We start from the raw sequence: 21,701 nt of genomic DNA, 5'->3' as shown, positions 1-21,701 counted from the left end.
GTCAAATTGATGGCTCTTGAAAATCTTCAGACGTCAATTCAGGTTTGGGTTGGTGTTGCTGTAACGGCGACAATCATACTTTGGGAGATAAATGTGTTCATCGAAGCCCGTCTCCTTTGCATTCGGAGTTGCTAGCTCCACTTTGGGCCATGGAGAGTATTCGTGCTAAAGGAGTCTTTTGTTAGAGCTTCGAGACGGATTGTGCAGTATTAGTTTTGATGATACAATCTCCTGGCGATTGGCCGGCCTTTTCTAACTTTCTAAATGACTTCCACCTACTTCGCGTGGCCTTTCCTCTCTTCGCCTTGTCTAAGATATCACATACGTAGCAGATTGCCTCGCTATGTCGTCCAGGTCGTAAGTTATGTATGTAAATAGTTTTCCTCCTATTTGGACTTACAATTTTGAAATTTCTTTTAAATTTAATATTTGGTTAACAAAAACAAAAATCCTAATAATTTTAAATATTTGATTAAATACATATCTATTAAAGAATAAAATTGCTCTTTGCCATTCATTGTCCTGTCACCTGTCTCTAAGGACATGCCCATTGGTGCTACTCATCTTAGTTTCTTAAACTTTTAATAAAATTAAAAAATATATTAATCTAAGTTTAGATCCTTAATCCAATGTTTTTATTTTATCTCCTCCCATTAGTTGTCCTTAAACATGGGTGTCTTAAAAACTTTTTATTAAAATTGTGTTTTAAATGTTGGTATAATGTTATAAATGTTGGTATATAATGTATACAATATTAAGAAAATAAAACTAGAAACTGTAGTTATAGTATAATACATTTAATTAAAAAAACAAATATATTACATTACTAAAACTTTAAAACATATATTACAATGATAAAAAAAAAACAAACAAAAAACTGGATACAATAAAAAAAAACATAGAATGATAGAAACATATAAAAGCATTATCAATAACTTAATTAACATCGGTTAAATCTTGAGTTGTGCCAAATTTTTGCCAGATATGTTCAACCAAATAAGCTTTCAACCGTCGATGTATCACTGTATCACGAACTTGATTATAAGCGGTCATCACATTGTTCAGATCGGTAATCTTTTCGGTAGAATATGCTAAATCGACATGTGAAGTCCCGCTTCCTTCTCCTCGATAGAATTCTGCTACGTTGTACAGACTCTATCCATCTCTTTCATCTTCTACAATCATATTCTGCAATATGATATATGCTCTCATTATCTTTCCTATTTTTTCCTTATCCAAAAAAATGCGGGATTTTTAACAATTGCAAATCGAGCTTTAAAGACTCTGAAAGCACGTTCAACATCTTTTCGGCAAGCTTCTTGACATTGAGCAAATAATGATGCTTCGGTTCTTGTGGAAGTGAAATTGATTGGATGAATGTTGCCCATCTCGGATATATACCATCAGTGAGGTAGTAAGCCATATTGTAATGTCGACCATTGACAAAGTAATCTACTCTCGGAGCTCGACCTTCTATTATGTCATCAAAAACTGGTGAACATCAAGAACATTGATATCATTTAAAGTACATGGAGGTCCAAAAAATGCATGCCAAATCCAGAGATCTTGGGAAGCCACAGCCTCTAAAACGATTGTAGGTTTCCAGATCCATGAGAATATTGTCCTTTCCAAGCTGTGGGGCAATTCTTCCATTCCCAATGCATACAATCAATGCTTCCTATCATCCTGGGGAATCCGCGTGCCTCTCCTTGATTGAGTAATTGTTGGATATCCTCTGACATATGTCTTCTTAGGTATGTATCCTGAAACAAATATATAATTCCCTCCACAAAATTTTCCAAGCATAGCATTACGGTGCTACCTGCGAGGCAGAGGTATTCATCCACCGCATCAGCTGCACAACCATATGCCAAAATACGAATGGCTGCTGTACACTTTTGTAATGCAGACAGACCCAACCTTCCCGTAGAGTCTCTTCTTTGTTAGAAATATGGTACTTCATTGGATAGTGCATCAACAATACGTATGAACAATGACTTGTTCATTCGAAAACGACGACGGAAACTAGCGTGAGAGTAAGTAGAATTTTCGCTGAAATAATCATTCCATAAAAGAGTGTTCCCTTCCTCGCGTCCTCTTTCAATAAAAGCTCTTGGCCGACTTGAACTAGTTGCCTCTTGATCATCGCCATAATCATCTAGGCAATTTTGAAATAGACTATCAAAATATTCATTAAAAATTTCATCATAATCATCATCTAAATCTGGAGATGACATGTCGTAGGAATATATAATTCCGAACAGAAGATATTTTATGGTGAGAAAACAAAATGGGAGCTAGCAAGAGAGATTTGAGAGAAAAATATGTGAAACTTAAAAGAAATAAGTAGACTGCATTGAGTGTTTTTACAAAAATTACAAGCTGATTATCAACACTATATATACACGGTGATGAGAAACACGAGCATCAACAAATTAGCCACGAGTTGTTTTGTTCACGGGTTAGGAAAAATCAAATCATAGAGATCACGGGTTGTCTTGTGCAGAATTTTTTGTGCTCTTGTGCCGACTGCTACAAGCAGACTAACGGGTTGTCTTGAGCAGAATTTTTTGTTGTCTTGTGCCGACTGCTACAAGCAGATTCACTGCTCCCAATCTGTTTCTATCCTCATCATGGACCATCATCGATAACTGCTAGAAAACATAAAACATAGAACAATTACACACATGTTTTGTTTCATAAATAAGGAAGAAACAAACCAATTATCTTTTATTGTTCTGAATCTGAGATATTGTCCTTCGGGTTGGAACACAAACACAATAGCTGTTACATTTCATGCCGAAATAAAGAAAAAACCTGCATAACAGAACATAAAGCTGAGATTCTTGTTCCATTGCTAATAAAACATAAAACAACCACAAAACACTGAAAGCAATAGGATTTGAGTAGTAAAAACACCTCATAAACAAGAAACACACAATAAGAAACATGAAACATAGGATTTGACTATTAGAAATGACTCCTAAACAAGGCAAAAATTAAGACACATACATAGGATTTGAATAAGTAGTAACCAAATTATCCTAACATCTCATCTATTAGCTTCTTTCTCAGGTTGAGTTCAGGTTTGGATAGATCAGTTCTCCCGACAAGAGTCTCCAGGAGTCGCTGCTTGGATATTCTTTCTCTCGCAGCTATTTCTTTCTCTCTGATCTCCCATGCTTGTTGTAACTTGTGCAAGGAATCACTTTGAGTAGCTTCACCACGAGCACTTTTCTTTGATGTGATTTTGGATGCCTTAACACCTGGAGGGCGTTCTTCAGTTTCTTCCTCAACACTAGATGTTGTATTTGAGCTTGAGGAGTATGTGCCACTCACATCAAGCTTAGTTCTTTTGGAGTTTTCATTTCCTCTACAAGAATTGGAAGTACATCACTTCTACTCGTGGCATAGCTCCCTCCAAGCATGCTATAGGTTGAACTTCACTTTCTGGTCATTGACAAACAACTCGTTTGCCATTTGGAGAACATCATCTTCAGACTGGCCACTACTTCTCCGACTTGAAGCTTAGTTGTAGCATCCTACAAACTTGTTGACAGTCTCATATATATTTTTCCATCTCTTCTTACATTGACTGGCTCCTCTCTTTGGTTTACCCGCTACTGCTTCACTTTCTCCATAATAGAATGCAATTTGATCCCAAAAAGAACCTAACTTTTGCCCATTGCTCATGACTGGATCTTTGCTGGTGTTTAACCAACCACTTATCAAGACAACATCTTCTTGGGGAGTCCATCTGTGTCTAGGTTCTCTTGAGTTATCATCTAGGTCTTGGACATCACTAAATTGTGAACTGAACTGACGTATAGGTGATGAGCTTATTTGAATATGAGGAGAAAAAGAAGGAAGAGACTCTGGATTATTCATCTCTTGTTGGCTATTCAAGAGATCGGTAAAGTTTCGAGAAAAACTATTTGAATTGCTATAACCCATATTGTAAACTATATGAAAGATTGAGAAAAGAAGAATTGGTTTGGTAGTTGTGTTTATGGTAAAGTGGTTAGGTAAGGGTTTTGTTGTGTTTAAGTGTGACATAACACACAACTACCTAGCATTGAGTTTAAGCACTTACTCTGCAATAAGTGTTTAACTATTACAACTACCAAGCAATTTGTGTTTAAGTGTGACAAAACAAGCTATCAATGTAACCACAATGTTATAACTAAGTTTTAACTAAGTTGTACAACCAAACAAGTCTTGATTAAGTTGTGTTTTAACTAAGTTTTGTACAATGTAACCGCAATGTTATGAGGCCAACAACTACAACCAAAATGTCCACAAAACACAATGTCAGACATTCTGTTTCTTGTTTATATTGTTGACAATTTAATTCCCTAAATTTTGATCTAGCAAGCTAAAGCTGAAGTAGATACAAGGCTGAGGAATAACAAACCTTCGACTAAGAAACCCATGACAATGGCTTCAGTTCCAGTACTTCGAAACTTGACATTCGTTGCCTCCAATATCCAGCTTCAACTAATTTTATAGCTCTTGCAAGACTCATTTTATAGCTTCAGTTCCAGTGCTTCGAAACTTGACATTCGTTGCCTCCAATTATCCATCTAAAAACAAAATCGATAAGGAACCATAAGGAAATTGAATACAAAGATGTAATGTTTGGTTTCTAACAAAACTTTCCTGCAAGACTCACAATAGGTAAACGAGAACAAGCAACAAGAAATTTTTAAAATAGATCGAGATCCCACTTTTTGCCTTTTTTAGATGAAACCCAAGAGTTAACACCCAATAAAAATCAGAACTTGTTTAAGTTTCGTCAATTCAAATTCCCCAAAAAACACAAATTGTTTCTCAAACATTACTGAACTCAGAGATGATTACTAAAAACCCAGATGTATGTCAACCAAATCAGCTTCTTACTAACATAGAAGAACCAAGCGGAATCCGAGAGGAGAAGAAGACGATGAGGAGACATCAATTTTGTCTGGAAATCGATGAGAACTTCGATTGGGTTGTGAATCAAATTTTGGAAAATTGATTTTGGCTTTGACGTTTCGTTGTTTCGAAAGAGAGAGAAGCAACTACAGAAATAAAGAAAACAACAAAAAAAAACGGAAGCAATGAAATTATGACACGTAAAGGGTCTGAGAGTATCTAATTTTATCTGTGCAGAGACATAGATCTGAGAAATATTAGGAACAAAAATTTATTTTTTTATTTTTTTATTAAAAAACAAAAAGACATCCCCAAAGTATGACCGATGGGGATGCTCTAAAGGTGGGCAAAGTAACGGTCGTCCAAAATCAATTTGAATATTTTTTAAAGATAAAGTGGTCCAGTTTGAGAAGAAAAACATTAGGGAGGGGAATCTATATTTTTCTTCTGCCAAGGGTCCTCTCATATATTAAGACAAGCTACCTAAAATGAAATAAAATGCAACTATCAATTAGGGTTTAACAAGAACAAATGAGAAGAAAAAAAATTAATATGTAGTCGAGGATGATCACATCTACATATTCTTTATTAGGGACTTTTTCACAATTGCATGGTACATGAAGGCTTAAACATAGTTTTAAATCAATTGTCATTAGCACAACAAACCACTTATTTTTTAGTTAGGCTTTTGTTAAGTAGTAGGAATTATACCGCGCTACGTGCGGGTTTTGATTACATTTTTTTTTTGAATTATCTTTTGAGGTATTGTTATTTGTTTATATTTGAGTTAGTTAATATCAGATTTTTTTCTCTATGTTTTTGATTATTATAATTATTTTTTTTGTTTTTTTTTTGGTTTTAGATATTGTAGTTGTGTGAATGATAGAATAGAGTGTTGGATAAAATGAAAAAAAAAATACTATTTAGACCATTGTCGTCCTACATAGTGGTTACTATTGTGGAGTTAGTCTGAAGTGGTTTTTTTGTTTATAGATGATTAGTTTTTCTGTTTAAACATTTCGTTGATTAAAGGGTCGAAGTCCATTTTAATTGAATAGTCCGTAGGCCTTTTTTCCTTTTGAATTTTTCTTTTTTGTGTTTATATTTTCGTTTTTGCTTTTGTTTGGACCAGAAGTGTGTTAGGTTCAAGCTGATTAAGGTTTTGTTTTTATTTTTGTTGAAATTGTTGAGTTTAGTTTTTTATTTGTGTGTTCTGAGATCCGTATTGCGGCTAGACTCAATTGAATGGATCTCAGAACACACAAATAAAAAACTATCTGAATCTCCGGGCATGGTCTTTTTTTTTTTGTATTTCGTTCCTTTGAGATTTGGATTCGGTGAAGTTGAATCTCGTTCATATAAAAATTATCTCTATGTCTGTCGGTTGTTTGAATGAAATTAAACATGCCTTCGATTACTCTGAATTTCGTTGTATAATTGAAGGCTTCGTTGATTTTGTTTGTTCGTTTTTTTTTTTTTTTTTTAGCATTCTTTGTCCTTATGTCATTTTTTTGCTATACTTTTTATTTTTTTGTGCGTTTTTTTCCGGTTTTTTGGGGTTTTTTTAACCCTCCTGTTTGGATGAAATTTTCTATGTTCTGGGTTTAGGGTGTTTGAGATTAGTGGAATGAAGCAGTGTTTGTATGAGTTTAGTAGGTAAGATGAATGGGGTCCCTTTTGGGGAGACATGGAGGTTAACTACAACATATTGTAATATAATGTTTTCCTAATTCATAGGACGAATCGGAGCAAGTATTTGAGGTCGTTTTTATATGTTTTTTTTTTGGATATCTATGATTCTTCATGCTTCAGCTTAACCATTTAGAGTGAAAGTGTAGTTGGAGGCTGGGGAATTATGAATATGTTGCTATTTGAGTAAATGTATGTATGCGTTGGGTTTTTTGTTTAATTACGTTTTAGATAGTCTAGGGAACACCTAATGAGAGAATAAAGAGAAAGTTGTTTAGTTTCGTCGACTTGGTGGTCTGGTTAACTGTGAAGATGTATGATATCTCTCTCCCTCTCTCTCTCCTTCTATACTTGTAGCTCTTATTCACCCATCTACTTTCCACGATTCCTGTCACTTCCTTGTGGATGTTCCTGCCAATAGGAGTTGATTTTTTTTGTTTGCATTGAGATTATGAACATATTGGGATTTATGTTTTTTTAAAAGTTATTTGAAAATACCTATATTTTGGTGTTTAGTTATGCTGCTCCATCTTTTTTGATTGTAATGTCTTCAAGTGCGATTTGATGGGATAGGTATGTATGTGAAACTGTACTCTTTCATGAGGAGGTGCAAGAAGATTATGTCCTTAGACTTCCCGTTGGCAGTTCTTGGTGCTTCAGCATTTGTAGTAGCGTCTTGTAGGTTGTCCCCAGTGATGAGATGGTTTGTCCTATAACGTCAACAATTTGAACAACATATTTCAATCAGATTAAGAAGTAGTTGTTTAAATTATACGATTGAAAATAAGTTTAAGAAGATGAAGTCTTACCATAAAGATCACTATTTCTATCAATGATGGCTGCAAAATCAATGAAAGGTCGGAGCCTAAATTTCTGAGAAGCAATTTTGTGGTCTCCTTTGGTAACTTCTTGCAACTCGGTTTGATTGGAGAAAAATATCTCGTATTTGTGATCTGAAACTTTAAAAAGTTTCTTGCACAGGATTATGATGAATTTGTTGATCGTCTACATTGAATTAGGTATGATGAATTTGTTGTTGCCTGGTGGAAATTGCGGTAGTTAGAATATGGTTTTATAAAAAATATGGTAGATGTGCATGTAAGGGCATGTAGATTTCGTTTACTTACCTTTTCATCTATGAGTAACAGTTCTAGACAAATGAGAAGGTTGCCCCGAGTGTGATTGCGAGCCTCCCAGAAGTGGATTAACCTGAATAGAACATCTTCTTTGCATAAAGGGCCTTCAAGGGCGTCGAATGTTTTGTTGCTAATTTTGTATTGTAGGTATAGAGATAGATGTTGATGCCATGGCTGGTTTTGAGGTGGTATGCCAAAGTTGTGGTAATGATAGTTCGATTAGGGAGGTTCCAATTTCATAGGGTAAGGGAAGAATAGATAATGATGGAATTGTAGTGGCCATTTAAGTGTAGGGAGAGAGTGGGGAATGGAGTATATTTAGTTGAAACGGTGGTTCTTCAGTGCAAGATCTGGAAAGTGGGAAGGTGAGCAGATTTGAGATGGTGGTTGTTAATGCCTGACAATAGGGTTTTAGCTTAGAAGGCGAACAGTTTTGGAGATGATGATAATTGCAAAAACTTTCTTCTTCTTTCGGTCATCATAAATAATGTGTCCATAAGCCCATCAAGCTTAAGTGGATGTATAAGGCCAATATACATGCATTTTGTTTTTGTTTTTGGTTTGGTCGTATAAACCAACAGATCGTTTTTTTGGTCGTTTAGCATTCAACACAAATTAGAGGAATAGAAAATTAGATTTAAGAACTGCTTACGTCGCTTTTTGATAATTCTTTTTCATTTGGTTGAGGTGGACACTTTAAAAGGGCTCAAAATGTCCATTTTATTAGTAGTAATTTTATTATATAATTACTGTATAACATATTAAAAATATATATATAATAATTATTATTAGACCATGACACTAGGATTCACGGAAGCGAAGGCGAGGAGTTCTGGGTTCTGCTCGAAAGAGATCATGTTCTCTTCAGGTAATGTTACCAACGCTTCAATTCCTTGTCCGTCCTTAGAATCGATCAACATAGTTACGTTTTCTAACGTTGGAGCCACATTGCCGGCGACCCAAACCGGGGATCCCCAGCCAAAACTAGCCTCATAAAGAGGTAATTTGCACCAACTACTCAGGGCGTAGGGTTGGTGAGTCTCATAGCTCAACATCGAATAATTACTAAGCATCAGATTTGCTATTTTAGAACCCATCATCGAAGACGTCGACCCACCCTCGTCTTGGATTACAACTCTTAAATCCTCTTTCCTTTTCCGCAAGTCTCTAATGGCCTCTTCAATTTTAACTTGCTCTTCTCCACTAACACTCAAGACCGCAGAAGAGAACATGACATTTCCTATTAGGCTTTCTGGCAGAAGGGAAGGTATCTTAGGACGCAAGTTAGAGGGCAGAATCAAAACCTTCGTGACAAAAGTATTTGTGTTTGACGATACAGCTGCAACGAAGGCTTTCCAGAGAAGCGCAGTGACGCTCTCAACCCGAGTAGGTCGGGCTACGACGCCTGCACTAGCAGCTTTAGTCCTAAGTTCTTCCAACTTGGATGCAACGAATACGAATCTCTTTGTTATTCTGCTTATCTTGTTGGCATGTTCGTCTACCGGAAGCTTAAAGAAAGGATTTGCTGGTGGGTAAAAATTTGCTGCCGCAAACTCGGGACCAGCCACTGATTCGCCTTCTCCACGAGCCATAGCAGCCCAAGACCGAATGAAAGTCGAGATGGAGGCTGCATCTGCGATTTTGTGGCTGATGCAAATTCCTATGGCCATGCCACCACATGAAAAATAAGTCGCCTTCACAAGCAGCAAAGGCCATGTACTTGCAGCCTCATAAGGGTTATCGATGACGTCAACAGGAAGTAACTGTTGGATTGCTTTAAAATCCGGACATCTCAGGACATCAGAGAGAGGACAGCTATTGACACGACCATCAACAAAAATAGCTCCTTCATCGTTACAATCGATGGTGACGCCGTTGATTCTGCCGGCAAGAGGGTAGAATTTGGTCAAGGTTTCGGACAGAGAAGTCTTGAGTTTGTTGGAACTGTGTTCTGGAGAAATCAATTCATCTTTGGTGTAGAAGAGAAAGGCCGCTGTGTAAACTGGAGGGAGGATGTAATCATAAATAGAGAGTTGGAGGGTTCGGAGATCATTTGGAGTTGTGGAAGATGGTTTTATGATTTCTTTAGCGATTGTTTCAACCTTCATCATCTCCATATCGATTCTTCTTTCTTTTGTTTGTTTACAATATATATGGTTCTCTGCCTCTCTTAACACTTATTAGAGATGTACTCCTTTTATAGAGGTGGTTTACTAATAGGTAAAATTATTTAAGCATCGCTGACTTTTCGAAAAGACTCTTTTAACTTTTTTTTTTTCTTTAGGGATTTCTTTATTAAGACTAAAAAATATGGTATGAACTCTTTTGAGATTGTTTTGTCTTAATTTTCCTTATATTATTTAAGCAAAATAATAATTAAATTATCATGTACTATTTTCCAAAAATTAAAATATCTGTATTTGAAGTAAAGTCCATATTTAATTAAAAATCCAACTTTATTTGATTTGACGAACCATTTATTCTCCATTTAATCACCAAGATATCATATACATTACTCAAATTTGGAAACAAAGAAAAAATAATTTATTTTCATAATGGCTATTTATTTTTATTAGATTACATGGTATGAAAAGTAAAAAGAAATTTGCTAAATGACAAAAAAGTGGAGAATTAAAACATTAGGCCATTTGTTAAATTTATTAATCTAATATTTCTAACAGACAAAAAAATTTGATTTCGTTTCATTAATGGCTATTAATTGTGAGTAGATACACTATATAAAATATAAGCATATATTTATTCTAATTAACTATGTCAACCTTTATTTAATTTAATGAATTATTATTTTACATTTAATCAAAAATAAATAGTTTACAGAATTACATTGAAACAAATCGATTTTACAGAGGAAACAAATCGATTTCTTTTCATTAATAGTTTACAAAATATTCATTAATGGCTATTAACAGAGGAAACAAATCGATTTCTTTTTATCAAATGAATATTTACTGTTATCAGATTACATTGAATTAAATATATTTTTTGTAATATGGGCAAATCTACTTAAATTGAAAGAACAGATAAAGTGGACATGGTGAGAGCAAGTCGCTCAATCAATTACCAGACATAATTTGGGCATATGGCAACGTAGAGGTTTAGTCTAGTTTTATACTTATGAATGATACGTTTGCCACGTAAACGTAAAATTTTTTCTTATATCTATTTTAATATTTTTGAAGTACATTTTTTATGCATTTTTACGGATTGAATTAAAATTGAAATATGTAACACGATTTAATGATTCAGATTTTCATTAGTTATATTAGTTTTTCTATATATGATCATTAATCGATATCTTAGTATTTTTAATTTCTATCATTAACAATAAATATGATAATTAATAAATATCGTATATTCATTTAATCCAAAATTATAATTTAAAACGAAATTATTTAAATTCAAAATTAAAGAATATCTATTAAAATTTAATAACATTACTTATTCAGTTATTCTTAATAAATTATAATAACTTTAAATTCAACATCTAACACCATAAGTCATAAAAGCTACTGACTCACCCAACAATACAATTTACAACATTATAAACCATACAAAATCTCCATATCAACACTCGAATAAAATACAAACTAACCGTTAGAAACGCAATCCCACCGTTGAATAAGGAGCCTGTACTATCACAAGTCTTTCTACCAAATTTCGTCTCGATCAGAATAGTTTTGGACCCCCCGATGTCACCTAGAAAGTGCCATCTCGGAACAGTTTCTAGGGCTCCTACTTAACCCAGAATTTTTCACAGTTTCAGCGATTACTTGTGAATTTTTCAAAGTGAAGATCAAGGAAAACTTATGTTTTCGAATTCTAGTAATAATCGTGGAGGTTACGACAGTTTCCGAGGAGGAACTAGAGGAGCTTATAACAGAGAAGGTTTTAATCAATGAGACTATGGACACAATGTTTTTGGTAGAGGCAGAGGAAGCTATGCTGACGGTTCCAATAAAGGTAGAGGTCGAGGGTGTTTTAATGGACAGAACCGTGAAGAAGAAGTTAATGATCAGCGCCAAAATAAAAAGCAGAAAAAGGATATGTCCAAGATCATATGTTGGTCTGTGATAAACCAGGTCACTATGCATCAATGTGTCCCGACAAACCAATACAACACCAAGAAACGAACATAACCGACCCTCACAAAGCCGATGCTCTTTATGTTCATGAAGTGGTGTTCTTGAATGAAGAAAGAAGTATGATACTACCAATAAGGGTAATTGTTATTTAGACAGTGGTGCAAGTAATCATATGACAGACAACAAAGAGTTCTTCATAAGCTTGTATGAGACCATCACGGGAAGGTGAAGTTTGATGGTTCGCATGTTAACATTGTTGGGAAGGCTTCTATAATTTTTATAGGAAAAACAGGTGAAAAAAAGAGATCACTTGAGGAGATTTACTACATTTCTGATCTCAAGCATAATATCATAAGCCTTGGACAAGCAAACGACTATGGATGTGAAGTTAACATGAAGGGTGACAGTTTGACGCTAAAAGATCCAGCCGGAAGATTACTTTTACATGTCACAAGATCAACGAATCGACTTTACAAGACTCCAATGGAAGGTTATTACCTTCTTGTCTCCTTTTACAAGATGATGACACCACATCAAGATGGCATGCACGTTTGGGGAATGTTAGTTTTGGCGTCATGAACAAGATGGTGAAGCAAGGAATGGTCGTCGGAATTCCGCATGCACTACAAGAGAAGAATGTGTGTAGCTCTTGCTTGGTCGGAAAGAAAATTAGACATTATTTTCCGTCCAAAGCTACTTACCGTGCAGCTCAAGCTTTGGAGCTAGTACATGGAGACTTGTGTGGGCCAATTTCTCCATCTACACCAGCAAACAATATGTATGTGTGTGTCGTAATTGAAGATTACTCAAGATAAACATGGACGATGTTATTAAAAGAGAAAAGTGAGGCTTTCGATCAGTTCAAAAGGTTCAAGGAATTTGCAGAAAGACAAAGTGGTTTGTCCATCAAGACCGTTCGCACTGATAGAGGGATAGAGTTTACCTAACTTGAGTATCATCGTTTTTGTGAAGAGAACGGAGTCTCTAGACATTTACCTGCACCATATACACCACAACAGAATGGTGTGGTTGAGAGGAGAAATCAGACACTAATGGAGATGACAAGAAGCTTGCTTAAAGGAATGAAAGTTATGAATGATATGTGGGGAGAAGTCGTACGTCATTCAACATATCTTATTAATCGAGTTCCCACAAAATCTTTGCAAGGTCAGACCCCGTATGAATGTTTTACATCCAAAAAACCAAATATCGACCATTTGAGAGTGTTTGGATGTGTGGCATACGCAAAGATCACGGGAACTCATCTAAAGAAGTTGGATGATAGGTCAAGAATGGTGATCAATATTGGAAGAATTGGGTTCAAAGGCGTACAAACTTTATGATCCAATCACTAAAGGAGTGTTTGTATGCAGAGACGTGATGTTCGATGAGAAGAAAGCTTGGGATTGGTTAATGACGACAAGACAAACTGAAGATGAACCGGGGAGGTTTAAATTGTCTTATAGAGGTGGTATAGAAGATGGAGCTGGATATGATGATGATCAAGATAATGATAACGAACAAGCTACCAATGATCATCAAGAGTCTATCCACCATGATGAAGACATAGAAGAAGAGAATGATGTTGAGGAAGATGAAAATCAACCTATAGTGACAAGATATGGTTGTATCATCAACAAGCCAAGGTACCTCAGTATTATGTTCTACTATCTGAACTAGAGAGTAAAAAAGCTCTTACTCCCCATGGACGGAGAACCAGAGAGTGTTCTTGAAGCTATGACTTTGCGAGAGTGGGTCGAAGCAATGAGGGATGAAAGGGAGTCTATCGCAAGAAAAACTTAGGAGCATGTTGAGAAACCTGATGGGGTGAAGCCTATAGGACTAAAGTGGATCTACAAGGTTAAGAGACATGATGACGGTTCGGTGAATAAGTATAAAGCCAAACTTGTAGCAAAAAGACTATGTGCATCAAAAGGGGATAGATTTCGATGAAGTCTTTGCACTAGTAGCTCAAATCGAAACTATAAGGTTACTCATAGCTATTGCAACAACAAGAGGCTGGGAAATACATCATTTAGACGTCAAGACTGCATTCTTGAATGGTGATTTAAATGAGTAGGTTTTTGTCACCCAACCTGAAGGTTTTGTTAAGAAGGGAGAAGAGAATCGAGTATATAAGCTCTACAAAGCGTTGTATTGGCTACGTCAAGCCCTGAGGGCTTGGAATGTGAAACTCGATCATGTCTTAAAGGAGATGGGCTTGAAGAAGTGTAACAAGGAACCGTTGGTGTACCTCAAGAGAGGCAATGAGATTTTTCTTAATTGTGGCAATCTATGTCGATGACTTGTTGGAACTTCGCAAAAATTCATTGATCAATTCAAAAAGGATATGTCGAAGAAATTTAAGATGTCAGATCATGGAAAATTAACTTACTATCTTGGTATAGACGTAATTCAAGGAGCTGATGGAATTCAAATAAAACATGAAGGATATGCTCAAGGAGTACTTTAAAATACAAAGATGGAGTCGTACAATTCGGCTCTTGTGGCAATGGAGCCAGATACAGTGATCTCAAAGGCTGAGAAAGAACCTAATATCGATGCCACTGTATAGAAGAAACATAGGATGCTTAAGGTATCTCATTCATACAAGATAAGACATGGCGTTTGTTGTTGGCGTTCTAATTCGGTATGTGCAAAGCCCGAGATAGTCGCATGGACAAGCAGTCAAACATATTATGAGGTCTGTGAGAGGAACCACCAACTTAGGACTATTCTTTAAAAGACACGGGTCAAGAAACGTTGTGGGGTATAGTGATAGTAGTCACAATATTGATGTTGATGATGGAAGACGGGACATATGTTCTATTTTGGCTCATCACTTATTTTATGGACTTCCCAAAAGCTACATACTGTCGCATTATCATCGTGTGAAGCAGAGTTCATGGCAGCAAGAAAAGCAGAAAAGCAAGTCATATGGCTTAAGGAGTTGTTAAAAGAAGTATTAAGTCTAGATGAAAAGATTTTACTTGAGATTGACAACAAGTCGGCCATTGCACTCACCAAGAATCCAGTGTTTCACGGGAGGAGTAAGCACATACTCTCCAAGAACCATTTTATTCGTGAGTGTGTGGAGAATGAACAAATTAATGTAGATCATGTATCTAGAGAGGAGGAGAAGGCGGATATCCTCACTAAGCCAATAGCAAGAGTTAAGTTCAAAGAAAAGAGAGGACTGATCGAAGTTCAAGCGATCAAGTTTCTTGGATCAAGTTAGAATTACGGGGGAGAATATTGGATAATTCCAAGATTTGAAGAGCAAGCTATTTTTTGAATAAGAAAACTTTAGAAAGAGAGAAATAGTAATAATGAAATAGAAATATGAATCACAAATAAGAAAATTGTCCAAATAAGTTTGTGTAATGCTAATAGAATAAGGAGTAGTTTAATTTTATAAATACAAAGTTTATGGAGAGATCGAAAAAAAGATTTAGTTTTTAGAGAGTTTCTAAATCAAATTAAAAAAAAAAGTGTTTTTTATATCTTCTAAGTTCTAGCAAGATTTTCTTTTGGACATAAACAAAACTTTAATGTATTGATTTTACTATTCTATCACCAAAATATATATATTTTAGTTTTTTAACTTGAACGATTTCAGAATAGATGACTTACCAAAAATGATTCTGCGTATTGTTTGATCAAGAGAAAACACTAAAAAAGAATCACATGATTATAAAAGTCGGTAAAAAAGAAATTGCGTTTCGAAATAGTCAGACAAAAATTGAGTACACATGTCAAAAAAGGACATAAAAGCCCACAAATAATGTCGGTCGAGTTACATTTTTCTACTTTTTTAGCTATTTCTCTCAAAAGTATTTTTAGTATATTCGTAGCAGAATACAAACTAGCTTGATCATTAAGTAGTCATCCAGAGGTTCCTCAATCCCCCTTCACAACTTCCCAATCTTTTGGCGTCTAAATATCCCACTTTAAATACAAATAATCAAATGAGCTTGAGCCTTGAATATAAACTAGAATCGCTCCAGCGAGACTGCAACACAACTAGCTAGGCACTAACTCTATTATAAAATCTCCATATCCAATCCGACATCTTTTGTTTTTTCAGGGTTGGAATTTTTTTCCCATGATAGTTAGAAAATTACGCTCACAAGAACAAAACCTCGACTGACACGATAGCAAAAGCGGTTTTATCCTCCTAATCAACAATAAGCATTGCCTTCAGTTAAAGCTCCAGGGCCCAGCTCGTGTTAAAAATATAAACCCGTGGCCCTGTTTCTTTTATTTTTTTCCCAAAACGACAGTTTGATCAAAACGACAAAACCCTGATCAAAACGATAAAAACCTTTTTTTTTTTTTTCTCAGTTCTCTTCTTCTCTTCTTATGCGAAAGATCTTAGCGTAAAGACGAATCCTTGATTCTCATTTTCACAATTTCTTCAAGCTCTAATTGGCTTTAAGTAAAGTTCAATCTATCTTTCCCTTTATCAATTTAAATTTTGGGAACTTAGATTTTGACCTCTAATTGACAATTTGATTATGTTTACAAAATTTGATTGTATTTAGGATTTAAGGGTAGTGATTATGTTTACAAAATTCTATTGTATTGATCTCTAATTGATAATTGTCAATTTGATGCAGTATGGATATTGATAAGTTTTTGTATTTTTAGAACGGTTGGATTTGAGTTTTGAAATAAAATGAAAAAAAGTTATAGGACCAGAACTGAGGGGGGTTCAGTCCTTTAATATTAATTTTACAGAGCTTTTTAAAGGACTTAATATATTTAATATTAATTTTACAGGGCTTTTTAAAGGACTTAATATATACAGGGGCAGGGCTGGACAGGGCTTAAAAACCCTTTTTAACATCCGTACCTCCTTGCAATAGACAAAATCAAATAAGTTGCCAGGTTAGATTATAACAAATTTAGAAAAAGAAAAAGCGGCACCTCCCACATTCTTCAAAAAAAACTAGGTAAAAATTGCAGTATTAAGTTGGATGTACATAATTTAAATATCACTAAAAGTACATGAAAATCTTTGTAAGATATAGTCATTTCACAGTTAAGTGTTTATGAGTTATGAATATTTATAATATATCGTGATTCTTTTTGAGAAAATTATCAATAGGAGAAAGATTGTCATGGATTTTGTTTTATTATAGCAACACATTTTGCATGACGTTTTTAGTTATTTTATTGTATCTCTGTGTTTTTTTATATATTATTATTATTACATTGAAATTTGATTTGTCGCAAACACTCAGGTTCATAAATAAAATATACAAAATCACATTTGACATACAAGTTTTCTAATTTGTTCGAAGTCTGAAACTTGAAGGCATCATCTTATGATGGTTCTAAGAATGCCAAAGCATAATATATTTTCTTGTATTCGGAGTAGTTCTACTTAACCCGAGAAGTTATTCCGTTACTCTATATTACTGAAAGTTAACAAACCAAGATGGCCTTCGGAGCTCTATTCTCTGGTGAGCCTGGGCATCCAATGCGGCAACGTTGTGTTCGTTTTCCGAATTAGGATTTCGGCAGCTACTTCTTCCACTCCATTCCTTAGTGATGTATCCCTATATAAAAGTAGTTTATTAATTCATATACATGATACATAAATATTCCTCTAGGCCACTTGATCAAGGATGCAGACGACAATATGTTAATGTTAATTAGTAACGTTAGTTTTACTATCACTAAGAAACATTGAACACACCATAATTTCTACTATTAATATCTTCGTAGCTATGTTGAAATTGAACAATGTTGTACCCAAAAGATGAAGGAGGAGGAGGAGATAGAGGTCGGGGCAGCGCTTGGGGTGGTGCACATAGCGGTGTGGCCAAGTCATGCCTAAGGTTTTGCGGCTCAAAGTCATCTCTTTGACTAGCCTGCCAAATTGAATTCGTGTTATAGTTACTATTTACCTTTTAGCGATTGATTAACATTCAAACATAAATAAAATATGTGTAACTGATAGATAAATTCTAAACAAAAACCTAGACTAGTCCCTCTTAAGAAGTTAAGTGAATTCTACATAATAAAAAGATTCTAAATCAGTTTCACCTTCTTTGTTAGTTGTTTCTTCAGTTCTTTTAGTTCCTTCTCCTATACCATCAAAAGAAAAGTCGCAGGTTTATTAGTTTAAACCATACTTGGACTCAATTCATCTTGATCTAGAATATGCTTTATTTCGTTTATCTGAAACTAAAGATTACGTATATGTAGATATAGTTTTAAGTATTTTGTTCTAAAAATCCAATAGAGAACAAAAAAACACCAGCAGGTACTCATGAGTTTTGAAAGGTACAGCCATTACAACGATTAAGTGTCTCCAAGTTAGTATGCTACCTTTTTCTGAAGTTGTGCTATGGACTCTAACATGAGCTGGTTCTGTACTCCCAAACCAAAACAATAGCTACATGATTAGATGTAGTGTATCTATATATCTGTCTATATATACGCATACACACACGGCACATTTCTTTTTTTACGCAAAAACACACACTGCACATTAATAGACATATTTGTATACAAATGATCCATGCATGTATACAAGATATAATATATATAGCTATTGGATATATATATAAGAACCTTTCTAGAGCGAGTTTTCTTGAGGGCAGTATCAAGTTGCATCTCGAGACCATGAAGCTCTTTGATACTCAGAGAATCCACCTCTTCTCCTTTTAAGTGCCTTATCTCATAAAATAAATAAATAAATCAAATGAATATGCATTTTCTTGAATATATTTAGATATCATATCTATGTAATTTATGTTTTGATGATCCTTTAAGTAATAATTTTCGAACCTTACGCTTCTTTGCATGACATCAATCATCCTCAAGAGCTTTGAACATTCTGTTGAACATTCACCCTAAAGATACACAATAATTAGTTAAGTTTACCATAGACAATGATTTATATACTAATATGTCATATAAAAGATAGATTGATGAGCTTACGAACCTGTGAATCCAAATTTGGTGTAGGAATATCTTGACCAGCGTATAAAGATCTCTCATATCGATCAAGAATTCTCTCCATGCTAAATAAAATCGTTATATTAACCGAGAATCAACACTTGATGGATAAACTATTATCATGCAATATATTATTGAACAGTCATTTTTTACTTTAGTCGGCAAACACTCCTTTTTTTTTTGTCTAGAAACATTTCTAAATCATTTAGCAATAATCGAGAACTTTGATCCACATTTACAGACCAATTTATAAAATAATCTAAGCTATTGTTTAGACTATAGCAATCAGTAGATTAAGACTAATCAAATTTATTGAAACATATTTGCAAGCAATATGGGTTTGCATATTTTCTTGTGAGGATCGAGGTTAGTCCTAGGTTCGACCAACAAAAAGACAAAACAGTGCACAAAGCTCCATGACAACGGCTTGTCATGCTTCCAATTTCCAACAAGAGTTTAGCTGTGTAGCTTAAATTTTGATTTTAACATAATCAAATCAGAGTTTCATGTTATTACAATCATGATCGAATTACCTGACTCTTCCTATTTATAGTAGATTTGTTTTCCCTCTTTTGTATATTTGTTTATATTGAGATAATTCTTTATGTGTGTGGTTCATTTGAACTAATGATACCGTTTATTAAAAGACTAACATGAGTCATCACAAATTAAGTCTTCAATTATTAAAAAAAAAAAAAGTCTTCAATTATTTTACTGTTCTGTTTTGGCATTTAACATTATAAATTATGTTATCTTATTACTAGATTATTTAAGATTTTCAGATTGATATTAGATTAATTTTAAAGAAAATCGAAATTGCTATTTTTAGTTAGTTTATGTTTATTTTATATTGAATAGTATGATAAATAATGTTTTGTTATTACCAGAATATACTTAGTTAGTTAAAATCCCATCAAATTATTTTGTATTATAGAATACTTTTTGCCAAAAAAATTTTTTTTGTATTTTTAAGAAATTTTTAAATGGCAGAATTAATGCATAAGAATAAAATTGCAGTTTATTTTGATTCAAGATCGATCCTTTTTAAAAAAAAAAACTTAATTACTTGAATTTATCACTTTCTTTTATCTCTCAATATTAATAGCCAAAGTGAACTACCTTTGAGCATTAGATCTCTGATTTCATGGTATGTTCTCGAAAATAAAATCTAAAACATTTTGGTAGAGTTCAAACTGAAATAGGAATGGAAAGAAAGATCTCTGATTTCATGGTATGTTCTCGAAAATAAAATGTTATTAATACACAGATTCTTCCACCATATTTTCTATTGATATATAAACTGTAATATCTCAAAATTCTTTGCTTGATGAAGGTCGCCACTATTAATTCACTTCTTTTTTAAAGAAAAAAAAATTATATACTGGCTGATCATGATCATGTTTTAAGATCATTTCTAACTTAGAGATGCAAGACCTAACATGTGTATCAAACAATCACAGCCACATATGCGGCCATTGATATATTTAATTAAACAATCTCAGCCAATTCAAATCAATCTCCTCTAGGTGAAACCTACTACTTTCTCCAATCTGTCAAACATGAAATATAAGCTGCTATATATAGATAAAACATCGATCTTAAAATAAGATGGTAAATTAATTAGCTTAGGAAAAATTCAAACCTGGAACCAGCAGAGTACTCAAAGAGCTTGCCTTTCGGGGAGAAGACAATCAAAGCAACATCAGCATCACATAACACTGAGATCTCTTGAGCTTTCTTAACCAAACCCGTCCTTCGCTTCGAAAATGTCACTTGTCTCCTTATCTTGTTTTCTATCCGCCTTAGCTGAACCCTTCCTCTTCCCATGTCTACAATTTCTTCTCAGATTTCTAAAGAGAGAGCTAAAAGACTACCTTGGAAATTTGACCACAAAAGAAGAAGAAGACGAAGAAAAGAAGAAGAAGAAGTAGAAAAAGAAAAAACCCTAGATTCTCTTAAAAAGAAGAAAAGTAGAGGAAGATGAGAAATTACGCAAAGATTTGATTTATGTTTCTATTTTTGTGAACCCATTCATATACATATATTTACACACACAAAAGGCATATATGGAGGAAAAAAGAGAAAGTATCAAATGATACAATTAGGGAAAGTGATATACTTTTCTTCTTTTTTTGACAAAAAAATAATAATAAAATAATAATAAAATAATAATAATAATAATAATAATAATAATAATAATAATAATAATAATAATAATAATAATAATAATAATAATAATAATAATAATAATAATAATTAACCCAATTGCTGAAGATCAATTATTTTTATTAGTGAATGAAGATAATAATTAACCCAATTGCTGGTTTTAATTGTATACGGGAGTTTGCCTCCTTCTACTAATTCAAGATCAAAGTTTTGCTAACAAATGATGTGATGCATTGGTTCTTTTGACCATATGATATAATATATATGAATGGATAAGAAGATGCATATGTATTAAAGTATCAATAAAGAACTTGACCTATCACAATGCTAGCCACCACATGATAACAATTCATCTATTTCTATACATTAAAGACAAAAAAATTAAACCCTTAAATGGAACTGAAAGAAATGAGATTAAGGAAAAAGAAGTAAAGACGTGAAGATCAACTTCCATCTTGCAACTTACAAAAAAATTTCAAGGTATTCATCATTATATTCGCATTTAAATTATATAAATAACATAGTGAAAGTTAATAAATGAACAAAAAAATCTTATTGAACAAAATACAAGTTCTCGGTTTTAACAAAGAAGACAAAAACTGAATTTTGTAGTTTTTTTTTTCCATACCATGAGTACGTAATTTTCTATTACAATTGAAGGTTAAAACAATTTTTGTGTTCATTTTGTTTAACAGCATTAACTTTATTTTTTATTTTATTT

General features: G+C 33.9%; 1 protein-coding gene and 3 pseudogenes across 5 annotated transcripts; all 4 read right to left on the bottom strand.

The window, feature by feature from the left end:
* Nucleotides 1–1,231: 1,231 nt before the first annotated feature.
* On the bottom strand, nucleotides 1,232–3,954 carry LOC104698773 (uncharacterized; annotated as a pseudogene).
* A 3,199-nt stretch (nucleotides 3,955–7,153) lies between these two features.
* On the bottom strand, nucleotides 7,154–8,022 carry LOC147942367 (uncharacterized; annotated as a pseudogene).
* A 419-nt stretch (nucleotides 8,023–8,441) lies between these two features.
* Nucleotides 8,442–9,937, bottom strand: LOC104790598 (BAHD acyltransferase At5g47980 pseudogene; annotated as a pseudogene). The gene has a single exon (XR_015559578.1). The product of XR_015559578.1 is annotated as a BAHD acyltransferase At5g47980 pseudogene (transcript).
* A 7,068-nt stretch (nucleotides 9,938–17,005) lies between these two features.
* LOC104790597 (truncated transcription factor CAULIFLOWER D-like) lies at nucleotides 17,006–20,917 on the bottom strand. Of its 4 annotated transcripts, none has more exons than XM_087453037.1 (8): nucleotides 20,457–20,917; nucleotides 18,801–18,879; nucleotides 18,649–18,708; nucleotides 18,428–18,532; nucleotides 18,182–18,223; nucleotides 17,897–17,938; nucleotides 17,603–17,721; nucleotides 17,006–17,406 (listed from the first exon to the last, which is right to left on the bottom strand). In XM_087453037.1, exons 1-8 carry the CDS (start codon nucleotides 20,639–20,641, stop codon nucleotides 17,301–17,303), a joined length of 738 nt encoding a protein of 245 aa, XP_087309163.1. In that variant the 5' UTR covers nucleotides 20,642–20,917; the 3' UTR covers nucleotides 17,006–17,300. The 4 variants fall into 4 exon arrangements, with proteins under 4 accessions (XP_087309163.1, XP_010514674.1, XP_087309164.1 ...); XM_010516372.3 differs by having other exon boundaries at nucleotides 18,428–18,527; nucleotides 18,644–18,708; nucleotides 20,457–20,847; XM_087453038.1 differs by lacking the exon at nucleotides 18,182–18,223 and having other exon boundaries at nucleotides 20,457–20,901.
* Between the last annotated feature and the right edge of the window lie 784 nt (nucleotides 20,918–21,701).

This window comes from Camelina sativa, chromosome 6 (assembly GCF_030686135.1).
Source record: "Camelina sativa cultivar CO46 ecotype springtype chromosome 6, ASM3068613v1".
Taxonomy (NCBI): domain Eukaryota; kingdom Viridiplantae; phylum Streptophyta; class Magnoliopsida; order Brassicales; family Brassicaceae; genus Camelina; species Camelina sativa.
This window is presented reverse-complemented; position numbering and strand designations above follow the sequence as displayed.

Coding starts and splice junctions, on each gene's coding strand:
- LOC104790597 (XM_087453037.1), bottom strand. CDS start 20,641: ATGGGAAGAGGAAGGGTTCAGCTAAGGCGGATAGAAAACAAGATAAGG. Junction 18,533..18,648: donor TTGATGTCATGCAAAGAAGC/GTAAGGTTCGAA, acceptor TTATTTTATGAG/ATAAGGCACTTAAAAGGAGA. Junction 18,224..18,427: donor AGAAAACTCGCTCTAGAAAG/GTTCTTATATAT, acceptor TTGGGAGTACAG/AACCAGCTCATGTTAGAGTC.